Source organism: Brachyhypopomus gauderio, chromosome 6 (assembly GCF_052324685.1).
Source record: "Brachyhypopomus gauderio isolate BG-103 chromosome 6, BGAUD_0.2, whole genome shotgun sequence".
Lineage (NCBI taxonomy): Eukaryota > Metazoa > Chordata > Actinopteri > Gymnotiformes > Hypopomidae > Brachyhypopomus > Brachyhypopomus gauderio.
The window spans coordinates 14027718-14054950 of record NC_135216.1 but is presented as its reverse complement, the minus strand read 5'-3'; the positions used below and the strand labels follow the sequence as shown (position 1 = coordinate 14054950).

General features: G+C 44.6%; 2 protein-coding genes across 7 annotated transcripts; both read right to left on the bottom strand.

Moving 5' to 3' along the window:
• Positions 1-574: 574 nt before the first annotated feature.
• pdcd6ip (programmed cell death 6 interacting protein) lies at positions 575-13772 on the bottom strand. Of its 2 annotated transcripts, none has more exons than XM_077008931.1 (18): positions 13456-13772; positions 10674-10722; positions 10498-10567; positions 10259-10386; positions 9810-9963; positions 9331-9431; positions 8815-8946; positions 8405-8627; positions 8175-8298; positions 7539-7716; positions 7327-7438; positions 6965-7134; positions 5950-6198; positions 5717-5851; positions 5018-5112; positions 4668-4788; positions 4370-4581; positions 575-3907 (listed from the first exon to the last, which is right to left on the bottom strand). In XM_077008931.1, exons 1-18 carry the CDS (start codon positions 13659-13661, stop codon positions 3736-3738), a joined length of 2631 nt encoding a protein of 876 aa, XP_076865046.1. In that variant the 5' UTR covers positions 13662-13772; the 3' UTR covers positions 575-3735. The 2 variants fall into 2 exon arrangements, with proteins under 2 accessions (XP_076865046.1, XP_076865047.1); XM_077008932.1 differs by having other exon boundaries at positions 8815-8931.
• A 1351-nt stretch (positions 13773-15123) lies between these two features.
• Positions 15124-26491, bottom strand: ubp1 (upstream binding protein 1). Of its 5 annotated transcripts, none has more exons than XM_077008926.1 (17): positions 26386-26491; positions 25606-25794; positions 22900-23051; positions 22707-22789; positions 21689-21794; positions 21484-21590; positions 21235-21387; positions 20920-21030; positions 20678-20791; positions 20065-20171; positions 19502-19556; positions 19254-19347; positions 19068-19158; positions 18809-18930; positions 17680-17822; positions 16882-16933; positions 15124-16787 (listed from the first exon to the last, which is right to left on the bottom strand). In XM_077008926.1, exons 2-17 carry the CDS (start codon positions 25719-25721, stop codon positions 16750-16752), a joined length of 1644 nt encoding a protein of 547 aa, XP_076865041.1. In that variant the 5' UTR covers positions 25722-25794; positions 26386-26491; the 3' UTR covers positions 15124-16749. The 5 variants fall into 5 exon arrangements, 4 of the variants coding, with proteins under 4 accessions (XP_076865041.1, XP_076865045.1, XP_076865044.1 ...); XM_077008930.1 differs by having other exon boundaries at positions 22713-22789; XM_077008929.1 differs by having other exon boundaries at positions 26382-26445.
• Positions 26492-27233: the final 742 nt, after the last annotated feature.

The window sequence follows — 27233 nt, the reverse complement described above, 5'->3', positions numbered from 1 at the left end:
TAAAGCGATATAGACATATTGTCTCTCGGATAACACCACGAGATTTTGAATAGAGCTAAATTCTGTGTGAATGGTAAAGTTGTGAAAATGATCAGAGGTGCGTGTGTGTCCTAAAGCATTTTTGATACATCTGTGCTTACAATATAGGACATTTGTTGCATTGCAAAATTACCTAAACACACACTGTGAACTTGATCAAGCAAACAGGGGAATGCCATCGTGCCAGGAAAACCACAAGAACACCTGTTAGATGATCAGTTACGTGCAGCACCCCCCCCCCCCCCCCAAAAAAACCCCAACCTCCTGCAGTATGGCCTTTCTTTGTACATACTGTGTGAAGTGGCGCTGCAAAAAGAGAAGACATGTGAACACATTTGAATGGTGGTGACCATTATAACCTCAGTATTACAGAAGCTTAGAGAACTGATTACTTGATTCATCAAAAAATGATGACGTTGACACCCCTAGTCTATGATCTATGCTGATGTCTGGGATAAACAACACAGGAACAGCAAGCAATATAGTCAGTTATTGTGTTGCCGGGATGTATTGTATATTTATGTGTGCATTTCCGCAGGAGAAAAAGGCAAAGTTTAATTTAATTACAAATCTACACAGATTGGCATTTGAGAAAATATATTCACCATCATGGATGGAAAACAGGTACACATGTGAGACAGCAGGTCATATTCTCACTGTCATCACTTTCACTACCCTCAGATACCAAAGCATTACAACAAGCAGTAATGGTGCCTCCCCCTTAAAGTCAAGAACAAAATCATGACTTATTCATTGGTGTAATTAGAAATAATCCATCCATGTAAAAAAAAAAAGAAAGAAAAAAAAGCTATTTGAAAACTGTAATGTGAGGTGCAGGGTTTGTAAGGCACAAATGAAGATTTTCAACATTTAGACTAGCTCACATTTTACCGGAGGACCTTCACAATGGCTGCTTCTGAATCATGTTTAAACTACGGAGTATTCTGAGGTATGACAACTGTAAATAAAAAACAGAGCTTCAAACACTTCTGGCTGCTTTTACTGTAAATGGCACTCCAGTCTGTGTCCTCTTGAGAGTAAGATATCCAGACTAGCACATGCCGTGTCCACACACACGCACCCTTCCTGGCTTGTCTGTCAGAGTTCTGGACTACATGCAGTAGTTGAGACCTTGAGCCATCAAAGCATATTTGTTATCTAGCCAAACAGCCATGCAGACATAGGCACGCTCCCTGAGGGCTGGGGCTTCTCTGGTGACACTTTCCCGTAGTTGTGAGTCATCATAGAGATATTACCGTGCCTGAAAAGGTTAAAAAGTCGCAAGAGATAAAGCTATAGGGGCAGTCATGGCCTGGTGGTTAGGGAACTGGTCTTGTGACCGGAGGGTCGTGGGTTTGATCCCCAGACCTGAGGCCATGACTGAGGTGCCCCTGAGCAAGGCCCTTAACCCTCAATTGCTCACTTACATTTTTATCTCATTTTTATGCAAGTCACTCTGGATAAGGGCGTCTGCCAAATGCCATAAATGTTAATGTAAATATATAGGGAGAGTTGGCACATGTCCAACAATGTAGCACCTGCCCCTCTCTCTGCCACTTTCAGACACCTAAACACACACACGCCCACACACCCTCCCTTAGCAAATCTCTCAACAGAAGCATGCAGAATTCCGGCTCCCACAGCTTACAGGAAGCACTGAGGATAATGGAGACAGTAAATATAAACACCTGCTCTTTTCTTCCTCTTGTGGTCACTGATGGGAATTCTCAGTGAAGGTCCTGTCTTCAGTGTCCAGAAATGAGCTAGTGCCCTGATGAGAGCCATGAACAAAGCACCTAAATGGTGACGTTAATTAAACCAACATAAGGTCTCCGAGAGTTGTGCATCACGGTCCAAAGGTTATCCATATTACAGAAATGTAGGTTTGAATCTAAAATATGTAATATCTTCAGGGGTCTACACCAGCACAATTAACCAGTTCAATTGTTAGGGAAACAGCAGTCCATCTAGTTGAAACAAAGGACAGGAAAGGCCAAGCTTGTGCGTGCACACATACGCACACACGCACACTGTATACAGGCAGAGATGTGTTGTACAAAATAAAATTCACCCAGCATTGTAGGAAATTTGAACGGTTTTAGTTTGTGGTCACAGGAGTCCCAAGACTCACTGGATTTCAAATGATACAGTTCACTTATATCAAACAAAATAAGAAAGCCAATCAGAGAAAAGTCTACATTTTAGCCATTACACAAAACATCACATAACCAAAGGAAACACTCCTGACCCACTGATGTAGGACACAAGAATAATCAGTTCAAATACGAAGATACCTTGAAACAATCTCCAACAATCTACGGTTTTAATGACAGAAAGCTGGACAAAACAAACAAATCACCCCCCCCCCCCAAAACTTGAAGTGTGCTAATTAACTGGGGACTTATCTTCATACTCATCTTCAACAGTAAAACACTGGAGCTGGGTATGGCTGCTAATGAAGGACGTGCAATTAATTTATCATGGCACTATTAACAAAACAAGAAATTAAAACAAGAAGGAAAGTGCTTCATAATAGTCTAAAACACCCTGTCCCAGCATGCAAGGAATCTTTCAGAGTGATTCTAGAGTCATTTCTAGTCAAATCAAGTCAAACACCAGATTCAAACCACATAATGCATGCATTTAAAATACCAAATATGAGAATGGATAACCTGCCTCCTAGGTGTGTAGGTCATCTCCAAGGCTACAATACAGCATAAAAGCACTAGAGACTGGCTTTAGGACATCCACACAAAATTATAATTCAGATTACACGCAAGAGGATATTTATCATCACTTTATAAAAATGTTCTATAAAGGAATTCTATCCACTTACCAATGCTTTACAATTATAATAATTACAATAACCTCTTGCTATCACTCACAAAGAAAATGAGTTTGGCTATGGCAATATACCTCAACCCCCCCCCCCTCCTTGCACCTGCAATTTCAACTTTTGTTTTTGATGGAAGAAATGACATTTGAAACAGACCTTAATATATTCCAGCATCCTTGGAACTAGTTCCACACACAACTGTAAAGCATTCCAGCAAAACCTGACAGAAGAATGAATGGGCACAAATATCACTGCAACACACTGGCTTACAGAGAAGGAGCAATGAGTCTTTAGCCATTAGACAACTTTTAATCACATGTGAACAAAAGGGAAACCAAAATGCAAAACAGTTTTTTGAGAAACAGATGCACCGTATTACTCACTAGTTAGTCAAACCACGTTTACCAAGCGCTGATTGAAAGATGAACAGAGAGGTACAGTGAAAGGATTACAGCAAATCTTTCTAACAATGATCTTAATCGTCTGCGTAAGAAAACATCTATGCAACCTGCATTAGAGATTGTATATATTTATATATATGCATATATATATAAGTATTCATTACAAAAATAAGAAGATATAAGTAGCAGCAGGCAGCCAGCCAGCAGCTTGACTTTGGGAATGAGTGAGAGAACCAGAGAGAGCAGAAGCCTAGCAGAGCGTCCCTCTGAGCCCTACAGGGGACTGGGCGTGGTTATTCAGGGCATCTCCCATTGGTCCTTCTAGTGTTCTAATCACTGCCCACAGGAAGTCAGGTGTTAAATACAGAGAGGAAGTGTTACAGATTAAGTGTAAGAGGAAGGAGTGCTAGGAGGCAGCAGTGCTGTGGCAGGGGCAGATGCGGTAAGGGTAAAAGCTGCCTACTGCTGGGGGTAGAAGGGCTGTTGCTGGGGTGGTTGTTGGGGATAGGGGTATGGCTGCTGTGCAGGGGGGGCTCCAGGATATCCAGCCTGCCCCTGGCCCTGATAGCCCACGAAGGGCATGTTATACCCATAGACATATGGATTATATGCCATTGGCATTTGATAGTACCTGGGAAAGAAAAAGGTAGAGGATGTGTAAGTTACATGTGCTTCCGCAATATACTTGGATTAGTATCCAATTAGTCTCATTGGAGAGTAAATCATATTGATTTAAAGTGGTACAAAGGACATTACAGAATGTGATTTAAAAAAATAGGAAGCAAGAAAGAAATATTAAAACAAATGAGCTACATACCCTGGGAAACCCTGATAAGAACTATTAAAACAAATGAGCTACATACCCTGGGTAACCCTGATAAGAACTATTAAAACAAATGAGCTACATACCCTGGGAAACCCTGATAAGAACTATTAAAACAAATGAGCTACATACCCTGGGTAACCCTGATAAGAACTATTAAAACAAATGAGCTACATACCCTGGGTAACCCTGATAAGAACTATTAAAACAAATGAGCTACATACCCTGGGTAACCCTGATAAGAACTATTAAAACAAATGAGCTACATACCCTGGGTAACCCTGATAAGTTGGGTACGGCGGTCCTTGAGCCTGTGAGGGTCCAGTGGGTGGTGCCACAGGAGGGGGGTTGGAGCTGGCAGCGGGCGGGGCTTGACTAGCAGGTGTTTGGCTAGCGGTAGCGCTGCTACTGGACGGCGGGGAGCTGAAGGTTGGAGGCGGTGGTCTGGCCGGAGGTTGGGGTTTAGCCTGAGGCTGCAAAGGCTACAACACAAGAGTGCGAGGTCACAATCAGAGACAACAAGCTACTGGATAAAGCCACGTGACTGGACGAGCGAGTGGAGACTCACAAACACGGTCCTGGGGGCAGGGGTGGGACCACCTACAGCAGGTGCAGAGGTGTTGGACTGGTATGCTGGGACGTTGAAGGAAGGCGCACTTGGTTCACGAGCAATACTCTGCTGCAGCTCCCTGTCAACATATGGCCAGCATGACTGAGAAATGTATCCACCATCACCATGTATAAACACTGTAAACAAATACTGGGTCAGTCACAGGTGACCGCAAAGAAAGTTTTCCTCTGATTTCCCCCCCCTTCCGGTATTGTTCCACTAATCCCAGTAATTCTAAGCAACTGATATCATATGCATGAGTATGTGTGTGTGTATGTATATATAACACAAATCAGCAAGGCACGTACTTGAGAAGTTCATCCCTTTCAGTCTTACGAGCAAATACAATGTCACTACACTTGTTCTGGAACTTCAGCAGGATCTCAGTCAAATCATTGTAGAACTGTAGAATAAGAAGAAAGCCAGACGTGTTAGCAGGTGTACAAACCTGGGGCTATCCAAGATCTGCACCAAGATCATTTAAGACCAAAGGTCATGAAGAGATTACTATTGGATAGTCCTGACGTTTCATCTAACAGCAAAGTGTTACAACTCTCATTTGAACACTGTAATTCACTATAATACACATTGTACATAAATACTAATCCCAAAAATGGCAGTATAAAACATGAGTCTCAAATTAACCCCTGCCTACCATGCACCTTTAGCATTGTGTGAAGGGAGTCTAGCCATTTTAACAAATTCACCTGATGCCGTTTATAATCTGTGGCAGATGTGCTAATTCAGGGTGACTCACAGCTAATATTTGCTGTCTACGCAGAAAGTAATTTATTCTTAATGCTGGTACATATGGGTTAAAAAGCCAATCAAGTCACTGTCAGAGAGACAGAAGTCAGTAAAACATTAATAATCATGCTGAACTGATCACAACAAATATGACAAACCAGCCTTCACTAGCTACATTAATAATCTTGTTCAAGTAACCCAGAGTGATTTCCATCTTCAGTATGACCATCATGAGAGCCAAGATCCTGTGTGTGGGGTACCTTGGTACCCTCTTTGAGGTTGGAGCTGATCTCAACATAGCTGTCGTGAGCGGAGGCCAGCTTCTTCAACACCTCCTCCCTGTTGTTTGCCTCAGTGTTCGACTGCTTGAGGGCAGCAAACTCCTGATGGGATGTCTGACGAGGAGAAACGGCACACAGCACCTCAGGCAACATGCACAGTGGCTCAGAGTTTCAGCATTGCAGAGTGCACGCCACCAGTTGGAAGTGGCTACCTGTACTTGGGCCAACAGGTCCTCCTGTGCGCGGAGGTTCTGCTGAACTCGCTGCGTCTGCGCGCCGTAGCGAGCGTCCAGCTCTGTGGTGGAAATGGCCTCCTCGTTAATGGCGCCGTCCTGAGCCAGCGCGGTCAGGAACTTTGTAGTCATGTCGAAGGTCACGGCCTTTATCTCTCCTTCTAGAACCTCTCGCTCCTTCTTCACCTCGTCCAGTTGGTGCAGCTGAGCCTTCAGTACGTTCACCACCTGCCGCGGAGAAGAGGCTTTAGGGGCTTGATTCTGGAGTCCTGTACACTTTCACACTGCTATTTCAGCTGTCTGGAATTTGAAGGGGTTAAATAATTCTGCTGTGCCTGTGTGCAGGGAACATGGGCCATGTATGAAGAGCTGGTGGATATGTAAAGATACATGCAAATATACTCAGAACGCCCTGCATCATTAAATGCAACACAGCAGTTCTACATAAACATGGTTTCACACTGTGGAGAGAACGATCACACAAGAGCAAATGGTGAAATGAAACATTAGATTAACAGAGAAAATAATTTTTGTAATTTAAAAGTTAGAAGAGGCAACTCAGCAATGCCACATTCATGAAATATGGATGAAAGAGTTCTTTATAGTATCCATCATACGCAAAGGAAAAAAAAATCCCTTTATGTCCAGATAACTTCCTTTTCTGTAGGCCGTGTTTACAGAGTAGCTGATTCCGTCTGCTTTGGTTTTTACTGTTTTGCCGGTGAAGACATTTGGTTTAACTTTCTTTCATACGTTTATTTTCCACCTAATAACACTCATCCTGGGATCACATTACCACAAACACTGCAGTTTGTAGCCAACAACGTCTGATGCATGAACTATTTTTACACATAAATCTCCAAGCCTAACAAATTTAAAAGTAGACGGTAGGGAAAGATGCCGCATGTTAAGCAGCTTGAATTACTCCGAGGCGAGTGCAGCAGGAGCAGCCGGGTTTGGACCCGGAGCGTGTTGGTTCGCGTGTGCACGGTACCTCGCTGCCCTGCAGGGTCTTGGCAGGGTTGGCAGAAGGGATGGCGGAGGACAGCTCGCTCTCTGGCTTGCAGAGCAGAGCGATCATCTCACAGTGGGTGTTGTAGCGCTCCCTTACCACCTGGTCAGCCTGCACAGCCTTGTCCAGCACATTGCGGAAATTACTACCCTCTACACACAGAAAAGCACACAAAATTGTTATATAAACAGTCTGTTGAATTTGAATATTGGTGAGAGCAACATGGTCTAAAAACCTGGCTAACATATTCCATATATAATAAAAATGATTATGTACACTTCCTGATTGAACTAAAGTTAACTGTGATCTAGCCTGGACCTTCTGAGAGAACCTCTGCATTCTACCTGCTCTAAGGGGCTTGTAGAGGTCCCCTGATGGAGTTCTGTTCCACCGCTGATTGAATTTGGCTCGAAGTTCATTGTCTGTTGTCTCTTCATCATCCAACATCTTTAGAGACTATAAAAACAAAACAAAACCATGATCACCATTCGACAAGCCACAGACTCGATTTCATAGCCCCCCTCCGTCTTTGCCAGTATAGGCATACAAGACCAACCTCGTCCAGTATCTCACGGTTCCTCTGCAGGAGTTCGGGCAGGTCTTTGATGAGCTGCTCGATGCTGTGCAGGCCGCCCTGCTGGACCACGGCCCGACTCTTCTCCAGAATGGACTGTGGGACTGAGTCTCCAGAGAGATCCTCCAGAGCAGCCGGCAGGTTCAGAGAGGCCAGCACCCTGACCACACCATTAGAATGTGAATTATTTGCATATCAAAATTGGTTAATTGATTTAAAATTATTTCTGTGCATTTCTGTGTTCTTCTGAGTTTAATGAAATTGAGCTCAAGGAAATACAATGTGCAGTGTGACAAATATAGTCTGTCTGGAGAACATAAACAAATTGTAAACAAATGTGGCAAAGTTTGGCAGCTAATTTGCTTACCCAACAGATCGCAGAGATGACAAAATTGAGTTAAAATAAGGAACTTATTGGATCTTATTTCCTAAATTAACCCTTCCGTGCACTATTACAACTGGTAATAGTAGTATATAGAGCGAGATTTACCCAAACCATTCATTTAAGTGTATGGAGTGGCCTTCTGTTGCATCGCCACTGAAACATTTACAGACAAAGATGATAACAAACCTATGCCAGGTTTTGCGTTATTTCAAATCAAATATCATCAAACCCACCCATTGCAAAGGTTGGTTGCTTCTCTCAGACTGCCCACAAGTCTGTTGACCAGATCAGCCTTCCTTGAACTGGCCATGCTCAAAGACTGCTGCACTTGCATAGGCACCATCTTCTCAAAAATGTCTGAGAGAAAACAAAACAAAGCAAACATATCGGAACAGTTCAAAGAAAAAAATAAACAAAAAAAGAAATGTAAATGGTGCAAGAAATTCATTTGTCATCAATTGACCTGAGAACTTTTGGCTGAGCGGGACTTGAACAGCAGTTGGCTTCACCAACGCTGCCTTGCCAATGTGCTCCAGGTCTTTGACCTCAGGAACGCGGTCATGGTAGATGAAGTCATTGTCTTTCTTTGCAGCTGTGAGAGCGCGACTGATCTTGTCGGAAAGATCCTTAACATTCACGTACTCGTCATAGCGGGATGCCACAGTCTTAACAAGCTCTGTGGCGTGCTGCAGATGCGCATAGAAATAACCAAACAAAACCATTAGATACATCAAGTACAACGAACGTGCAATTAGTGCAGCCAGTGTCCTAGCCTTTATTAGCCTTTTCGTCCCCATTTATGGCCTTTGAATTCCGTTATGGGGACCTAAACGGGATATTATCCTTTTGGAGAAACTGTGCGCAAGGACCAACCTGAAGACGAGCAATTTCCTCTCCAAATCGCTTCTTCTGGTTGGCCAGCACTGACTGGTGGTATTCTGCATTGGCCTGCATCATGCAGTGCTTGGCAGCCAGGACCGGAAGCACTTCCTGGAAATAAAAATACTGACCAGGGAGAGGCAACCACAAACAAACACCACGGCAACCACAAACAAACACCACGGCAACCACAAACGAGCACAGACACACAGCACAGGGCGCAGGAAAAGAGAACAGAACAGCAAATCAGCACGCAACCCTTCAGCAAACCTCAACCAAACCTCCACAATGCCCATGCAGCATTCACACTCACAGATCAGTCGGAGGAGAAACGGAGGGAGGAAGTTGAAATGATTTGTGTGTTGTGTATGTGTGCCTGAGAAGACAAACACACAAACAGTGCTGCATGCAATGTGTCCGTCTCGATGGGGTCTTTTTCCACAGTGACCCCTAGTGGTCAACTGGATACTGCCAAACGGTCCTGCAGTTGTGAAATTTAAGTGGACATACCTTAGGCAGGTTCTCTTTATACTGGCACTGCTTGAAAGCATCACCATAGAAATCTGCAGCCTGGTTGGCTAACTTGGCTATGATGGCATCCTTCATCTTGTCTACAAAGCAAACACAGGAAAAAAAACCACTCAAATATTTTGTTAAATATATCTGCTATTGTAATTTGCAATACTCCGACAATATTTAACACATACCACATAGCTTTAGCACACCACACTCAACCAGTCAACGACAATTACACACACTTTGGGCCTGACGCTTTCATAGGAGCCCCACACCCACTGCCTTGCCAGTACCCTCGTCAATGACACTGCTGTGCCGAGAACAGTCTGCTATGCAAATTATATCTGCCAGCAATACACAAGGACTGTGGTACAAAACGATAGGCAACGAGTTCGTTTTAGCTCGTCAATGTGTAGACTTGGATACAGACAGAAAGGGTCAAGGCGCCATGTCACGTCCTATTACACACACACCTGATGTGGCTTTGATGACAAAGACCTCCTGGGCCTGGCTGAGCATGATCTGACTGAGCGTGCCCACTGTCTCTGGAGAAATGTCCATGGTAGGCTCCCGGTTCAGAGCAGACAGCACCGTGTCCTTTATGTGTGCAAAGGCACCACTTGCCAGCTACCGAGAGAGAGAGAGAGAGAGAGAGAGAGAGAGAGAGAGAGAGAGAGAGAGAGAGAGAGAGAGAGAGAGAGAGAGAGAGAGAGAGAGAGAGAGAGAGAGAGAGAGAGAGAGAGAGAGAGAGAGAGAGAGAGAGAGAGAGAGAGAGAGAGAGAGAGAGAGAGAGAGAGGAGAGAGAGAGTGAAGGAGGGGGAAGGTATTACACAAATCTTTGTTATGTATGTTCTAGAAGGGAATGCAAGCAGCAGATACTCCATTTTCTATAGTGCTAGAGATCAGTGATTAGGACACTGACCTGGTAGAACTTTGCAGATGCCTTCAGTCCTTCATCATTGTCCAGGTTCTGTTCTGAGGCAATCTGACTAGCCAGTGCTCCAATATTAAACAACACGCATGTCTTCTCATAACCGACACTTGCCAAGGCTGAAACACACACACATGCACATCAAACCATTGTACTACTTCTGTACAAGGTAAAACAAACAAGTATATTACAAAATTTTTTGCTTTTGAAGATTTGAGAGGCAGAATTACCGAGCTTAACTGAGCCACCAAATAGAGATCCTTTGTCGAAAGCATCTTTCCATGTAAATGTTAGGCACAGCTGCAAATCAGAAATTAAAATCATTGACTCATTCACGAAGACTATTCTTTTATAAAACCATAATAAAATAATGTTCATTAAGTTCAGGTAAACATGTGTTCATTACCTCAGGGAAAGGAAATTTAGGCTCGACAGCACACAGCTGGTCATAGTAGCTAAAAAAAAAAGGAGTGAGGTGGAAATAAATAACAAGTAGACAAGCACATGGGGAATCTTGAAAGAGAAAGTCATACAATAAATAAAATAAATACTTTTGAAAACTTATCAACATTACAAAACACAAATGATTAGAATTACTGACACAGGAAAAAACACCTGGTTGTTTCATTTCCATTCACTTGATTGGCAAACTGTTGCATGACTAAGAGAATATTATGGCAACAGGAACAACCCTGCCCTAGATGCTGACACTGGCCAAAAAGATTTTCAGAGCTGACCTTTATGTTTGTGGTTTCTCCATTTTCTCTTTGATTTAGCTTTATGAGGAATGTCATCTCGTAAAATGCACATTTGTTTTCAAGGTCAACCTTAAGATATCATACAAACAATCCTGAATGTGGAAGTAACTGGAGCCTGTAACAGTGAGTGGATCAGCTGACACTTGAGCCCACGTGACTGTGGGTCTTTCCCAACCTTCCGATATAACATCCATACGCTTTAGTTAACCCTTCAGAGCACAACTCTCACGTCATCCGATTTAACTGTCGTCATACTCTTTGTAACACGACAAGGAAACTCCCTGACATGAAACTATTTTGAGGCAAATGACTGTTGACGTGTGTCCAAATCATCACATGAGTTTAAACCCTAAAAGAACAGTCTTTATGTCAACCTAATACACTCTTTTAGCCAAATGCTGAAGTGTGAAACCTACTAAGTTATTCATCTTATCATGTCAAGGCCTTGGGGGGGTATGTGTGTGTGTGTGTGTGTGTGTGTGTGTGTGTGTGTGTGTGTGTGCGCGTGAGACAGCGACGACGACAAACAAAAGGCCCGTTTCTACAGCAACGCAAAGCCCATTCACCCTTCACATGAAAGAAGTTGGACATGTAATATAGGTCAACCTTATTGGGAACCCAAATGCTTTCTGTTGACCATGCTGAAGTAAAAACACAGTAAAGCAGACAGATGAGTTGGGAGTAACTAAATATCTGGCAGACACGTACTTCTGATGAGTCACTGCTTGGGTGTTCAGTTACCCTCAGCAGTTTCACAGCAGCACTGGGAACTACTTGACTGCTAATTCCCAGGAATGATAAACAGTGCGACAGGTTTAGCAGATTTTATCTTATTTTTGTCTGAACTTGACATCTTTAATTATTAAACTTCCACATAACTTAAGTTAGCTGAAGTATAACCATGAAGGTAAAGTTCCAGATACAAAAGGAAAACCTCATAAGGAAATCCATGTTTCCTTGACTTTTCCCATATGCAAACCTAGCACTGTGACTGATTAAACGATCTGTTATAGAGAAGCAAACTGACCAATTCTCCTCAAGTGTGGTCCAACTGCTGCACCCACTCTGACCGCATTCCCCAGTGTGTTAAAATAAACTGCGTCATGCAGACCACTGAGGGCCAGGGCGAATGGTCTAAACCTATACACAAGTCCAAATAATAAGCGGCTTCAAAAAGGTTAAACAAACCTTCCCTTCTCCTATACAACATTTGCTTGTTAATCATTCCCACCACGTCACCGTGAACCTTTTGATTAGAACAAGGCTAAATAAAAAGCGTTAGATAAGTCTAAATATATTAGATTAAATAGATTTGGCTTAATGCATTAGAATATATCAGGACAATTACTGACTTTACTGACCAATCACTTGCGTAAAAGTATAGCAAATTTCCTTGTCTATTCTCTTTATCCGCTCTAATTATCTTTAGCTAGCATTCAATGTTATCTAAATGTATGATAAAAAACGTATTTTTTTTACGTTACCGCATTCCTAAAACACGTAAATTGTAGACGCATATAAACTCGACATTCAGTTAGTTCTGTGTGTTCAAATAAATAAATAAATAAATAAATAAAACGATGGGGAAACATCGAATTTTATGAATAACATAAAAATACTCGCATGTTGAGCTGTCAACGTAAGGGGGCATTAAACAAAAACACATGATGTAGCTCAGTGTTGTAAAGTGTTTGCCTCAACACCTGGATAACGCTTGGATCTATAAAACGTGTTATTTTATGGTCAGAAGCGAAACTATCATCATATAATAACTGGTTTTCGTTGTGAGATTCTCTTATCTAACTACATTTCGTGACCAGCCATCTCCAACTTTCCTGTTTCTCAGCCAGAGTTAGCTAGGAAGCTAACGGGGCTACTTAAGGTGTGGCGTCTGCCAGAAGCACCTACGGTTTGTTTTAGATATTACAGCCAAGAATGAAGTAGCTAAATGCTAACGCCCTGTTTTGACGCCTTAACCGACGGAAACTAAACGTTTAGGAACATATTCTCATTCTCCCCGGGCAGAGTAATCAGCAGCCCAGTGAGCGTGACGCGTATCTCGGCTGTAAACTAGCGGGGTGACGGGTCACGTAAGACCTCTCCCGCTAGCTGCCTAGCGAGGCTCGTCACCGTAGCAGCTAAAGTTGGCCAACCGGCGACCGTGTTTGTACTTATTCTGATAAATCTCCGAAACATCCGTCGACAGAACCAGGTTAGCCCGACCAGCCGCGCCGACGAGCGCCCGGTTTAGACCGCCGCGCTCCTACGTCGTGAGCTAGCCAGCTAGCTAGCGTGTTGACTCGGGCGCTTAAATATGTCGCTGGTCTCATTAATTTTCCAAACAAAACCAAAGCACGGCGTGTTAGAAGGCGGTTATAAAACGCGGGGAGACGACCAGCCAGCTAGCTGGCGAGCGCAAGGCCCCCTCACCGTAGAAGGAGCTCCAGCGAGCTCTCGTGCTTGTCCAGCGGCCTCCCCACGGCACTTTTACGCAGCTTGTTCAACTCGTCCACCGCGCGAAGATACTCGGCTTGTTCCTCGCCCGCCGGATAGGCAGAAGTAATAAACTTCGACAGCGGTTTCACCAAATCAACTTCCGAAGACTTCTTTAATGGGACAGATATGAACGTCGCCATTTCGGTCCTCAGAAATGACGGTTTTTGTGGAGAATGGAGAACGGCGGAGAGACACACACACAAAAACAACAACGGTCCTTTACTTCCTGGATCCTGCGCGAGCTGTCAAGTGACGTCTAAGAGTGTTCGAAGATTCGTTTGTTCTCGCGAGCGCCAGTGAGCCCACGATTTGCATTTCATATCCACGAAAGAAAATGTTTCAACTTACTGGAATAAACCTGTATTAAAAAAAACAAATAGCTAAATTGAGATTCCAGCAAAAGAAAACGTGGCATTATCATAAGTGATACATAAATGCGTTATTTAACAAGCAACATAGTGTTTTGCAGTTTTACGTATTTATTGAACAAAATATTTAAGCGGTGAATGTAAAAACTGATGGAAAACGTATTTACAAATATCAGGGGTGCACCGGTAGAGGGAACAGTAGAATTGATCCTAGGTGTTTCATATGTGTAATTGTTTTAGGAATTTTACAAACGATAGTGAGGGGTTCAACCGGGACTTTACCCAGAAACAGAACCCAGAAATATCTGGTGTGCAGCCGAAGCCTTATGGAACATTTGGGCCATATTCCTGGTTGTGCTAGTAAACGATTTGACGTATTGTAGAATTGAAAAACCTATGTCAAAAGTGCGACACCTGGTGGTTCTCAAAAATTAAAGCGTCCATAGGTTCAAAACTGCGCTGTACGTAGCCTACTGTAAACAATGCAACATAACACCGTTTGCATATTTCATAAACGACAGTAATGGTGTTTAAAGTTCTGCAATAAATTGTTTAAAATTATTGTTTCTTTATATATGAAAATGTAATACAATAACATATTCCAAACTATACTGGTAGGCAAAGGGCTGACATGTTTCGAAAGTTTCTTCATTTTTTGCTTCATGTTCCACATTCCATATTTTGTAGTAATAAATAAAAAGGGTTCTTATACCTTTTTCAGAGTTCCAAACCATGAAACTGTCCGACCCTCATGCATCTATTCAGTGAAGTTTCGGACGTCATTAATCACGTGGTAATAACTTTGACACGAGCTTCGGTACACCGTATCGAATCAGTGGGATTGGAAATGGTGACACGAGCTGCAATGCTTCGATATCGAACGTACCATCATTTCCGGAACATGTCTGACTGATTCAATCTCCCTTACTGGCTCTAACTTCAATGAAACGCTTTCTGTAGAAGATAAGCTTTCATGTACAACAGTTAGAAAGTATTCTGGCATATTCCTCTATATAGATATTATATATTAATTATACCGTTAATTGATCATTTTGATAATTTGCCTAGACCCAAGTCGATTCCATGGAAATATAACTGCAATAACCACAGAAAGTACAAGAAATAATACACATTCCTTTCAATAAGGTAATTAACTTTGTGGACCTTACAGATGTCATCCTGTATTACAGGCAACTGAACAAAAGGCATGAGCTAGCAATACTCAAGAACAAGATGTATTAAAATTATTTTATTTCTCAAACAGGCATGAAATTTGTACATCCCAGCAGCCTCTCGTACAAGAGAGACTTCCTTATACATACAGTGATATGGAAGTACCATAATTGTTGTCATGAAAACTCACAGGACAGCCCATTGGGATCTATATAGAGAACAAGAGGGCTGAACCTTCCTGTGAGCCCATCATTTAGTTTGTTGCCACTTTGTGGTAGTTGAGGGGGTGGGGTGGAGTCAAACATAGCTGATACCTGACTGATCACATCCAACACAGCAACACTAGTACACTTCCATCAGTGCAAAAGTGGAGAGTTCTCATATGCAGAATTAAGAGGGCAGCATTCCTGCCCTCCATGCTTAGTGGCATAAACAAGCACAGTACATGCCAAAGCTGCCCAATGCATTACTACTGAGATTATCAACTACTAGTCCCTAATGTACAACGAGGGGGGAACGAACGAACGAACGAACACACACACACACACACACACACACACACACACACACACACACACACACACACACACACACACACACACACACACACACACACACACACACACACACACACACACACACACACCTCCGATTGGCTGCTGGTAGGCTGCACACAGCAGTCCATACACACATTTATAGGGCCTCTTCACAAAAGCTCTACTTTATATTCTTACCAGTCCTCAGAAGCTACTGAGTCACAGAATCTAGTAAACAGTATATTTTATGGCACCAGAGATGATTGGTCTTTGTAGGAGAAGCAGAAAAGCAGCATTGTCATTTACAACTTTACTTAAGAGTCAGAAACCCCACCCAAACTCCATACTTTTACAACCAATTAACAAGACACAGGTGATCATACTCACTCAGGAATCATTTCATCCATGCAGACACGAAGGTGTCCTGCGTCAAGAAAAGAAAAAAAAAAGAACCAAACCAGGAAATAGTAATATAAAAAAAAAACCGCAGTCCGTTTTTTTGATAGACATCTATTTCAGTCAATCTACCAACACAGCCACTATGAAAGATACAGTAAACTAATGGAGACTGTACCGTCACCAAACTGTAAAGATACAGTAAACTAATTGAGACTGTACTGTCAAACTGTAAAGTGAGGGCAGGTCTGCGTGACAGTCTGGAGGCTGCCTGTTGAGTCAGGACTGTTCATAATCACCCTGTTTATGCAGAAGGGTTCAGGGTACTCTGGTCTTCTAGTCTTGCATCTCTCCCATTACCTCATAAAAACACACACACACACAGCTACACACACCCCTACTCTTTAGAGCCCTACTTTCCTTCATTTACACACACGTGCACGCACACACACACACACAAACACACTTTAGGGGTTTCAATATGAAACATCATACACACTGAAGTCAGATTCTAACAGTTAGGCCATGGACAACCTCAGCTCAATCTCTCTATCAGACATTGGGAGGTGTGTGGAGAGAGAGGGGGAGGGAGAGATTGAGAGAGAGCGAAGAGATGGTGAAAGAGGGGGAGAGAGAGATGATGATGAGATGGAGAAATGGAGGACGGATGGAGCGTTGTCAGTGCTCGAGATGAACAGTGAGAAACCGCGTGGGTGTCGCATCGCTGCACCTTCCTCCTCCGTCTCCCACGGTAACTACTTCAGCACCAGATGGAAACCATCACTTGCGTCATCTGCCGGCAAACATGGGAGCAGAGTTTGAGAGGGCGTGTCAGTAGGAATGGTGATCCAACAACGTCAACAAGCATCAACAATGCAACTGATTACCTTTTAATGTGCTGACAATGAAGCAGCTCTCATCAGGGAAATTAGACACCATCTGCAATTCAATAAATTCACAATTATCCACTTTCAGTTGATCTTGTTTTACAGATCAGAACCATCACACCTTCCATGGTGCAGACACAGCACAGCAAATGTGCTCACTGCACAGTTCCGGGCTAAAATTGACCCCAAAAAGAGCTCTAAACAAAAACGTGGACTATGTTCTTTGACTACACAATTTTATAAAAATTGCTGTCACTGTGGGTACATCCTGGTGGTATTGTGCTAAAGCACCACAGTCCGTTAGTAAGGTAGAATTTAATTCTGGTGTGAAATAGAGTGTGACTCCTGTCTGACAGACCCAAGGTGGGAGTCCAAAGAGATTGATGTATAGTGGAACACACAAACCCAGAACTACCAGACCAGAAATGATGAGATCCCCCTGAGTCAAAATGGGCATGGGTGTGGAAGTAGGTCTGTTTCAACATATAGATAAATGTAGTTTAAGCTCAGTCTAGTGCTGAGTGCAGCACCCACCACACCATCAGCAGGGTGGAGCTGGGTGGTGCTGTCTCAATGTAGCGCAAAGCACTTTAATCATCCTCGTCCCTCAAAATCCAAAACAAAATTAGTTTCTTTGCAAAAAAAAATATATATATATATTATTATTATAAGTAATAAATAAATAATTCAACAGTAACTAAGTTTACTTCTAATACTATAACGTGAGAACACTGCCCTAGAGGTAGAGCGATGCGTGGCCGTGTCGTGTCGTAAATGCGGTAGGTTCTGCGTGTGTACCTGGTCACTGATCAGGATGTGTATTCCTGTGGGCCCCTGCCTGTAGACTTGACTGATGTGTGCAAGCGGCAGACTCAACACACTGGATATTTTTTTCGTCAGCTCACGAGCGGTCATCTCCTCCAGGTACAGCGCATGATAAACTACAAACACATGCAATTACGCTCAATGTAGCATTTACATTAAAAGTATGAATAAATAAATACACCTTAAAAACACACAGCCATGCATACACCAGACAAGGGTTGGATTACAACCAAAACAACTATTTCAGAACAGATTAAAAATACTGAAACTATTTGCATTCAGGTCATTATGCCCAAATGCCAGAACACCAGTATATTATTATTACTACAGAATATCCCTTTCATGAAATCTCATCTCTAATAAGAAGACATTAAAGAAACACCATCATAGTTTTCTGGATAATGAATTCAGCACATGACGGGGCCCTTCGCTGTAAGCAGCTGATGGTCTACACAGCTGCAGTGGATCTGCTACATTGAGGCTTCAACTACAGCGAGATACCAAACCAGATCACTTGTTTATATCCAGGTTGAAGCTACTGAAACGGCTTCATGTTTGTCTATTCTGCTGGCTAATGCAAATACAAGTCATTGAGAAAGGCGTGAAAGCTGGCGTTGCTAATAAACCAGAGCCATCACTACTTATGTGCTCTGCCTAATGAGCTGGTGTTAACTGCCTGACTTTTATAGTATCCCAATGGGAGCGGAGTACCAGCCAAGCTGCAACTCAGACTTTATGAGGTCAGGTCCCCTCCAGACACACTCTCGGATGCTAGTGAACGTCAGTGTTCATATATTGCTCGTGTTCAAATGTTATACATGACAATAATCAAGCAAATGCCCAGCATGCCTAAAAGCGCAATGTGACTTAAGTGTTCATAGAAGTTTCCCCAATGCTGCCCGAGGAAAGAGGCCTTACATGTCTCCAAGCATAGGTACTAGACAATAAATGACCCTCAATGGTACACGTACACACGCACCTGCTAGACCACAGTACATTCTCCTTTCCTCAGTTTAAATCAGGCGTTAGAAAGGACAGCTCTTATAATCTGGCTTTACTGAGCCCCTTCCCGAGCTCCCCAGAGGTGTGTATGCGCACATACTGTGTATGGTGGCGGGACTCCCATGTTCCCCATTCTTGCTGTGGCAGCGTCTCTCCAGTAAGGGGCTTTCACACTCGGACACGTCCTGACACACATAGACGGTCAGCCGAGGTCGGACTGCTCTGCACACACACACACAAACTGTTGACTTGAACAGCATCTGTAACGTTTTCTTTTGCAGCATCTGTATCTACTATTGATGAAGACTAGTGTACACAGTCACACGTGCACTCACACACACACACTCTACAGTGATTACCTAGATTTTAGCGCATTATAGAGCCGGATTCCATCGGCTGGCCCACAGATTTGGACCAAATCTTCACGAGTCAACTTCAGTAGATCGGACCCTAACCAAGACAAAACACGCAGCAGTCACATTACACTGAACTGCTCGGTGTTGGTCTCAGATCTGAAGATAAGGCAGTGGAAAGACAGCAGGTACCTGAGAAGTGGGTGAAAAGTCGACTGTAAGAGTTGAACCTGTTCTTGTGAAGCCACTGCTGCACCTCCTGCACTGACGCAGCTGAGCTTAAAGACTGAAAGATACAGTATGAAATGATATTATGTATTGATATTATGATGCAATGAGACACTGTTACAGCATCATGATTTAACAAGACACTGTTATAGTACTTTGGTTTCCAGAATATTATGTAAAATGTTCTTTTAAAAACAACAGCCATCACTAACCTCCATAGCAACATAGCTGCCAGCATCACTTTGATGGTTGGGTGAAGACGATTCACTAAGATGAAATAAATAATACAATCAGGAAGTTTGCTTAAAACGTAAATCTCAGTTGTGCATCCCAAGTTTAACTGGTGGTAGTGGATTAAAATAAAGCCTCATCATCAGTACTACCAGCAGACGATGGATGATTGGGTGACTGGACAATTAAGACACTTGTGTCCCACCTTTTAATCTCTCTAATATTTTACTGTTATGCATTTCTGATGGAATTTCCCCTCCTTTCGTATTTTAATACAGTGCTATGCATCATCATTCTTGCTTCAATGCCAAACTCCCAAAAACATACTTTTCTGCTCAGATACAGAGGAGGATGTGGCATTTGTGTGAGAACCATGTTCTCGTTACCTGTCAGGTGCAACACCAATGCTGCTGTATGACTGAGTGTGCGCATGTGTGTTTGCGCAGTTTTGTGGTTACCTGTCGGGTACAGCGCTGGTGCTGCTGTGTGTGTGTGTGTGTGTGTGTGTGTGTGTGTGTGTGTGTGTATGTAGTGCTGTGGTTACCTGTCAGGCACAGTGCTGGTGCTGCTATACGTGTGTGTGGTGGAGGTGAAGCTTGGAGCAGTCACTGTGGTTGGGCTCACGTAAGCATTCTCAGGCCACGGAGAACACTGGACAAACACAGCAGTAGTGGAGAAGACAGAACAGCTATTAAACATGTGCAGGCAGTAACCAAGTGACCATTTGTTATGAAGTTTGATCACAGTGGATGCCAAAGGTCACCCAACAGCTACCCATGATTCATAGTGCTCCAAACCTCATACAGCAACACGCATTACAATGCCTTATGTAGCTCAACACTTATGATTACAATGATAAATAGCAAAAATATACAGTCCTAAACGGTCCCTGCTATGGTCAGCACTGCAACCAAACCCTACATTTGATCAACAGTTCTAAGACAGAGCTCCAGTTCCAATTAAGTGGGTAGTGTGTGTAGTCCCAGAGTGCAGCAGTGACTAATGCCGCCTTTACAGACACCTCCAGGGCTTCAGCAGTGATAACACTCAGACAGGCAATTCATTAAAAGGACACTGCTAATTAACCCCTCCCCCTCCAAGGTGTGCACGCTTGGGCGTGTGTGTGTGTGTGCGCGTGTGTGTATATGTGTGCTTACACTGCCTCTCTTGCTTTTGGCAGTGGAGTCTCCACAGTCTGCAGGCAGTGTGCGTTTGCTCGACTTCTTCAGCTCATGCTCCACAGTCTCCTCTATGACAGGCTCCAGACGAGTCTAGACACACACACACACACACGAATGAGTCAAAACACACTTTTATACACACACACACACACACACACACACACACACACACACACACACACACACACACACACACACACACACACACACACTCTTGCCTCAGACAGAATGGTGGTGTCATAGGACGGCTGGTATTTCTCCTTCTCCTGCACGGTCCTTTTCTCCATCTTCTCTCTGTCTGTTTTTTGCTTCCGGTCAGCTCCCTTCGGCTACACACACGTGCGCACACACCCCACATTCGGCCACGCAGCCAGTACGTTACATAAAGGTGTGAAATCTCAGAAAGCTAAAAATGTCCTGCCATGAATTTCACTTATGCATTCCGATTACCAATTCATTCCATTTTCCGGCTGGAGGTGAGGACTTTTACTTTGAAAGGCGGAGCGGTGCACCTGTGGTACTGCGGGTCCTACCTTGAACACCTTGATCTGGCAGCTGGCGGAGTGCAGGTGCAGCGTGTACTCTCCATTCTCGTCCTGCCGGAAGGTGTCGATCTGGATGCGGAACGGTACGCCCTTCTCCCCACCGTGCTTGCGGGGGGTGAACTCCGTACTGATGCAGTGCACCTGGCCAGCAGACGGGTTGTTGGGGGGGGACAGGTGCATGATTACATCGCAGCCCACCTGGAAGGGCACACGGTGGGTGGAGAACGCAGGCCTCACCTGGACGAACACGGACGCGCGCTTGGAGACGTCCCAGAGGAACTCTGCGGCGTTCAGCTGGGAGGCGTGGGTCCGGGGTTCTGTGATGCCCACACACATGGGAATATCTGCACAGCAGGGCAGCCAGGATGAGAAGCCGGATCTGTTTACGCAGTGCTAAACGTGCAGCACCAGGCAAGGCCGCCGGTGCAGGTTGAGGCTTTACCGATGTCAAGGAGACGGTCGCCAGGGCGATTCCATTTCCAGCCCTCCAACTGCTGGTGCTCCATATACTGCAGCCTTCGGTCATGAAACACCACCCTCACTATACTCTACACACACACACACACACACACACACACTTCACAGAAAGTATCTGTAACACAATATCCACATCCGTGCATAAACTGCTGGCTAATCTCTTAGACCACGTGACTCTTTACTGTACCATGTACATTTGGCCAAAGGACAAACATCAGTTAAGACAAACAGAAGCCGTGTGTGTGTCTTAGGTGTAGATCAGCTTCTCTGATAGGACGTAATACCACATCTCCCTGGACAGTGTACCTGCATGTGGCTCTGTGCATATGACAAACTCTTGAATCTGAATCATTATGGCTTAGTATACATTTATTACTCTTTTACAACTATATTTTACTTTCATATACCCAAATGAAACAACAGATATAGTTTCCATAAATTAAAAAAATGTATATTATATATATATTGAACTAATATTTTGCTTCTATGACTATTGACTATCCCATGACCCAATTATAATCTTAACTATAGCTACAAAATTAATTCCTCCATCTTCTAAATTCAGGGTCATGGTGGACAGAAGCTATGCCTGCAAGACGGAAGGCAAGATGGAAATCATCCCTGGAAAGGGGGCAATTCCATCACACGCACACACACACACACACACACACACACACACACACACCTGCACACACACACCTGCACACACACACCTGCACACACACACCTGCACACACACACACACACACAGCCAATGTGCATGTCTTTGGAATGTGGTAAGAAACCAGAGTACAGAGGAAACCCACACACAGGGAGCGGCGAGCCGGGCCTTGAACACGGACTCTGGAGCTGTGAGGCTACACAACACTGAATAGTCAGGAAGTGAGGTGGGTTCTGTCTCACACACACACACACACACACACACACACACACACACACACACACACACACACACAGAGAGAGAGAGAGAGAGAGAGACACACCTTTACCTTCACAGTCTTGTTGTTGAGTTCCGGCATTTCCCCCATTTTCCTGTTATCTAGCAAACGAACTTCATAAGACTGGCCTGAAAAGACAACAACAACAACAGAAGTGAGGCGTGTCCACGGGTGCACAGTCCCCCCGACGAACCGCCCAGACGCGCGTGTGCGCGCTTAGATGCCCGAGGCCGTGTACCTTGGTTCAGGTAGGTGAGGGTCTCCTCCTGCAGTTTAACGGCGGGGGAGGTGGCAGCACACAGCACGTACTGGAAGGGCGGGTTCTTGCTCTCTACATCGCTGCCACCGCTGCCATCCTCCTGCTTAAAGATGGGCAGCGCCAGCACGTCACTACGGCAAGGGCACACGGGGAGAAGAGCTCTCAGGTGAACCGACGCACATGCGCACACCCACTACATCACAGTTGCTATGGAAACAGTTGTGACAGAGACCGGCGCTGGGGAACCCCCTCATTCCTCTTGTTATCCAACACCACACACACACACACACACACACCCACAGACAACCTTGCTTTCCACCTGCCAAGACAGAAAAGTAAAAAATAACTGCGACTGTTTGTCGCTGGACTACAAGTCTGAGGGATAGAGATGCTCAACGTGAAAACATTCCTATAAGTCTAACACACCAGTTCTGATCCACCCTGCCGTGGACCCCACGTGTGTACCAGGCCAAACACGCGAGCGGTCCAGGACGAAACTGCTGCGTCAGGCCTGCGGTGTCAGGGCGGCTTTTTGTCTCTTATCGGCCGTGTAATCAACCTCACACCAACATACTGGTTAACACCCCGTCACAGAGCTCACACGCACGCACACGCCCACCACGAGAGGACACAGATACGCGAGGCTGTCACTTCCTGCTCCTGGACCTGCAGACATTGGGTCAGGGACGCGAGTCGAGTGTGAACACCACCAATGCCAATAACAACGTTAACACAGACCCGTTCCCATTCCTTCCGAGCCGTCAGTCTGAAAGCCAACACTCCCCATGCTAACGTGAACGCCAGCAGACTGCAGACTCGCCCTGTGGGCTGCAGCGTCACAGGGTCCGGTAACCTGAAACTTGATTACAGAGAACGAGACAGACGCCCCAAGCCCACACTCTTTGGCCAGCACTTGATGTGCAGCTGCCCCCCCCCCCCCCGCCCTCCCCTCCCCCCCCCACACAGCTTGGGCTCGTCAAAGCTCCACACAACTTGGAACGAATGTGGCTACACTGCTGACCAGACCCCGCCTGGGGCAGCTCCGACACAAACACACCCACCTGCAGAGGTACCCGCGCTTCAGAAGGAAGAATTGCTGATGCAGATTTTTCCGTCATGAGAGCTGCGCCAGACCTCGGGCCGCTATTCGGGGGAACCGGAGCTGCTGGACCTGTTTATGCACGCGTGTCTCTACTATGCATTTGTGTCAGTCTGGAAGGGGAGACGGTGAATACAGAGCCCCACTAAAACTGCCAAAGAGCAGCAGAGAGAACAACTGGTTGTGCTACAATGTGTGGCAGTTTCCCTCCACAGTAATCTGTATCTTAATATGCTGTCTGACCACCGAAATACCAGAACACACTCCACTAATACGTTATACACTTAGAACCTTTTATTTTGACATAACCAGCAGCAGAGTTCTGACCCGAAGTCAAACTATGACAACTACTGACAGGCTTCCAAGGTGAAACAATGATTCTGCTTTCTGTTGTACCAACAATATGACCATCAGCATCAGACTTATCTATTCAGCAAAGATGAAAAAAAAACTACATACATTTGACTACCTGGCAATAAACATCAAAGAAATTTGGCCAATGAACACTGATAAGTAATCAAACAGGCTTGTGTCAAGTCGGTGTTTCTGATAGGACGACTTTTCCTGAGAGCAAGAAGACACCGATTCTATGTAGATAACACTGACTAGTCCATGACTGGGAAGTTTCTCTAATGTGCTGCGTGTCTGCACTTGGAAATCCATTCTTAACAGATGAATGACATCAGTAAAGACGGCTTACTGGTCATGTGACCTAATAAGTACTAACCTGATAATGACACTCATTTATTGAAAGGTTCTGACAAAATATTAGAAATCCTACACACTAGTCAACACGCAAACTTGCTTCCCATATACACACATACATCCTACACATATAATCTACTTAGTGACAACACACACACACTTGTATATGATATACATGTACACACACACATATGTGTATGTACATATACACAACACGTATGTGTATGTACATATACACACAAACAACACAAAACCTTTAGTTTTAGTGTAGTAAAGCGTTGTTGATTAACGTCTTACTGATGTACGTCTACAAACCAAAACAAAAGAACATGATGTCCTGTTTCAGGAAGTAACAGTGGTGTGTATAGGTAACGTTGTTTAGCTGAAGGCTTATACCTCAGACCCGTATATACATCTACTTTCTGTTTTGTCCTTTATACAATTGTCCACTTTTCACAATTTCAAGCTCAGACTGGTCGGTTTTGGTGAAACGTTATCGTGCTCAAATCATGCTAGCTAGCTTACAAGCCAGTCAGACACGGTTACAACACGGCGCCTGTCTGTGTTATCCACCAAAAAACTGAGCAACCTAAACCTGAAAAACCTGAAATGAGGGGGAAAAAAGAATAAAATCTTTACAACGAGCCCAAAACCTGAAGTCTAATTCACGACTACAGTTCTGTATGACCCTGCCACACTGTACAACACACGTAATCCTGGCTAACAGCAACCATGGCAGGCTTCTCCGTCTCCTTCTCTCTCTCCTTCCGTCACGATTCCCAGCCATGACAAAAGTTGAAAAACTCAGGACCCCACACACACACACGCACACACACACACGACTCGGCCCGGCCGGTGTGCTCAAGGCCAGCGCGCCCGACCTCATGCTGTAGGCGCCGGCCCCGAGCTCCTGTCCGATGCCGGACAAACTGGCATCGAAGTCGTGGACGAGTCCGGACTCGATGGTAGCATCGTCCATCTTCAGAACCCACGCCATGGCGCCCAGGTCCTTCTCGTCGGGGTCCAGACGCAGGGCCGCCAGCTTGGTCGGTTAGGCGCTGGGCGAGCTTCTGAAACGCATAAAGGAGAAGGGTACGAGCGTGACTGCGCTGCGCGTCGCCATGCAGGTGAGGCCGGCCAGCAGCGGGTGGACCAGCGGCTCTAACCGCGGGGGTTTGCCGCCTTCATGGGAGCCGTTAGGGACACAATGGCGAACGTCGGATCGCGTTTGGATGCGAGAAGCTTCGTCGAGGCTCTCCGATCATCTTAATAAACGAGGTCTAGGGATGCATCTCCTTCTTCTTAGCAAGCCGACAAAGTGCATCTGTGGCTCGCCAGTTACGCGATCTTCCACACTAGCTAGCTCCCTAGTAATAAAAAAAAGTGGGAGGACGTTGTTGACAGTCGAGTCAGTGCATCACACACACACACACACACACACACACACACACACACACACACACACACACACACACGCACACACGCACACACGCACACACGCAATGTCCGTCCAATGGCGACATGCATTCGCTTATTCTCACTGCCTTTAACCCTCCATAATTACGGGTTGTACATTCATTAAAATGTTTTTTTTTTGCTGTTGTCGTTGTTCTAATACCGCGCGAAACCGTCCGCGTAATTTCATAACGATGACCACCTGCCTAGGCTGGTTGAGACTTGAGGAATTTCCGAAGAAGCATGAAATCGTACATCATGGCTTCCTGTCACCGCACGCACGAACTGGCCGAACCGCAGCTGCAAGGGGGCTCGCTTATAGATGCGCCAGCCAATCACACCGCTCCGTGCAGGACGACGCGATCCCGGCTTAGCCAATAGGCGTCCGAATAGTTGTCGTCATCGTCTGCTGTAGACGCGTATCGCCTGGCTCAACAAAACCCCGGGCGTCCTGTGATGTAATTGCAGGTTAAATTACGGGTCCACCTTTGGACTGGCAAATTGGGAGACTCTTGATGGGTCGCGTTTAGCGCATTTTTGGAAGAACGAATAATGTACCTGTTTGCATGCTAGGCAGAGTGCATATCGCATGTGGCATACGATGAGGCTGTAATTAAGGAACCCTACGGAATTTATGACTTAATTTTTTCTGTCATCCAATACCATAGCGTCTACATGTTTTCAGTTACCGGCAGCACCAGTGCCGTTTCTCAAGTGTCTGGCACTTTGAACTTTTTAAAGGCTTTATACAAGTGTTTGGTCATCTACTATATCAGTCTTACATTTGTCCCCAACAGGAAGGCCCTTTATTATTCTTTTATAATAAATTTTATCGTTCATCTCAAATAATGCTCATATCAGTGCAGACTGTACCCACCTCCTTGTTAGAAACTCACCAAACCACCCACAGCACTCTTAATAAAGACAGGTAGATATCTGCAACACTCAGCAATCTTTACTCCATTCCTACAGATGGTTTCACTGATAAACTCCGCTAACACTACCAAGGCCCCTGGAGTTGAGTGTGGTAGTTTGTTCTTTGACCAAAATATAA

Excerpts from the sequence above, each read along its gene's own strand:
- pdcd6ip (XM_077008931.1), bottom strand. The coding sequence starts at position 13,661 with ATGGCGACGTTCATATCTGTCCCATTAAAGAAGTCTTCGGAAGTTGAT. Across the intron at positions 8,628-8,814 it reads AGGAAATTGCTCGTCTTCAG|CACGCCACAGAGCTTGTTAA; the intron begins GTTGGTCCTTGC and ends GCGCATCTGCAG. Across the intron at positions 7,135-7,326 it reads CTACAAGCCCCTTAGAGCAG|AGGGTAGTAATTTCCGCAAT; the intron begins GTAGAATGCAGA and ends TTCTGTGTGTAG.
- ubp1 (XM_077008926.1), bottom strand. The coding sequence starts at position 25,721 with ATGGCGTGGGTTCTGAAGATGGACGATGCTACCATCGAGTCCGGACTC. Across the intron at positions 18,931-19,067 it reads TATAATGCGCTAAAATCTAG|AGCAGTCCGACCTCGGCTGA; the intron begins GTAATCACTGTA and ends GTGTGTGTGCAG. Across the intron at positions 16,788-16,881 it reads CATTGTCAGCACATTAAAAG|ATGACGCAAGTGATGGTTTC; the intron begins GTAATCAGTTGC and ends GTTTGCCGGCAG.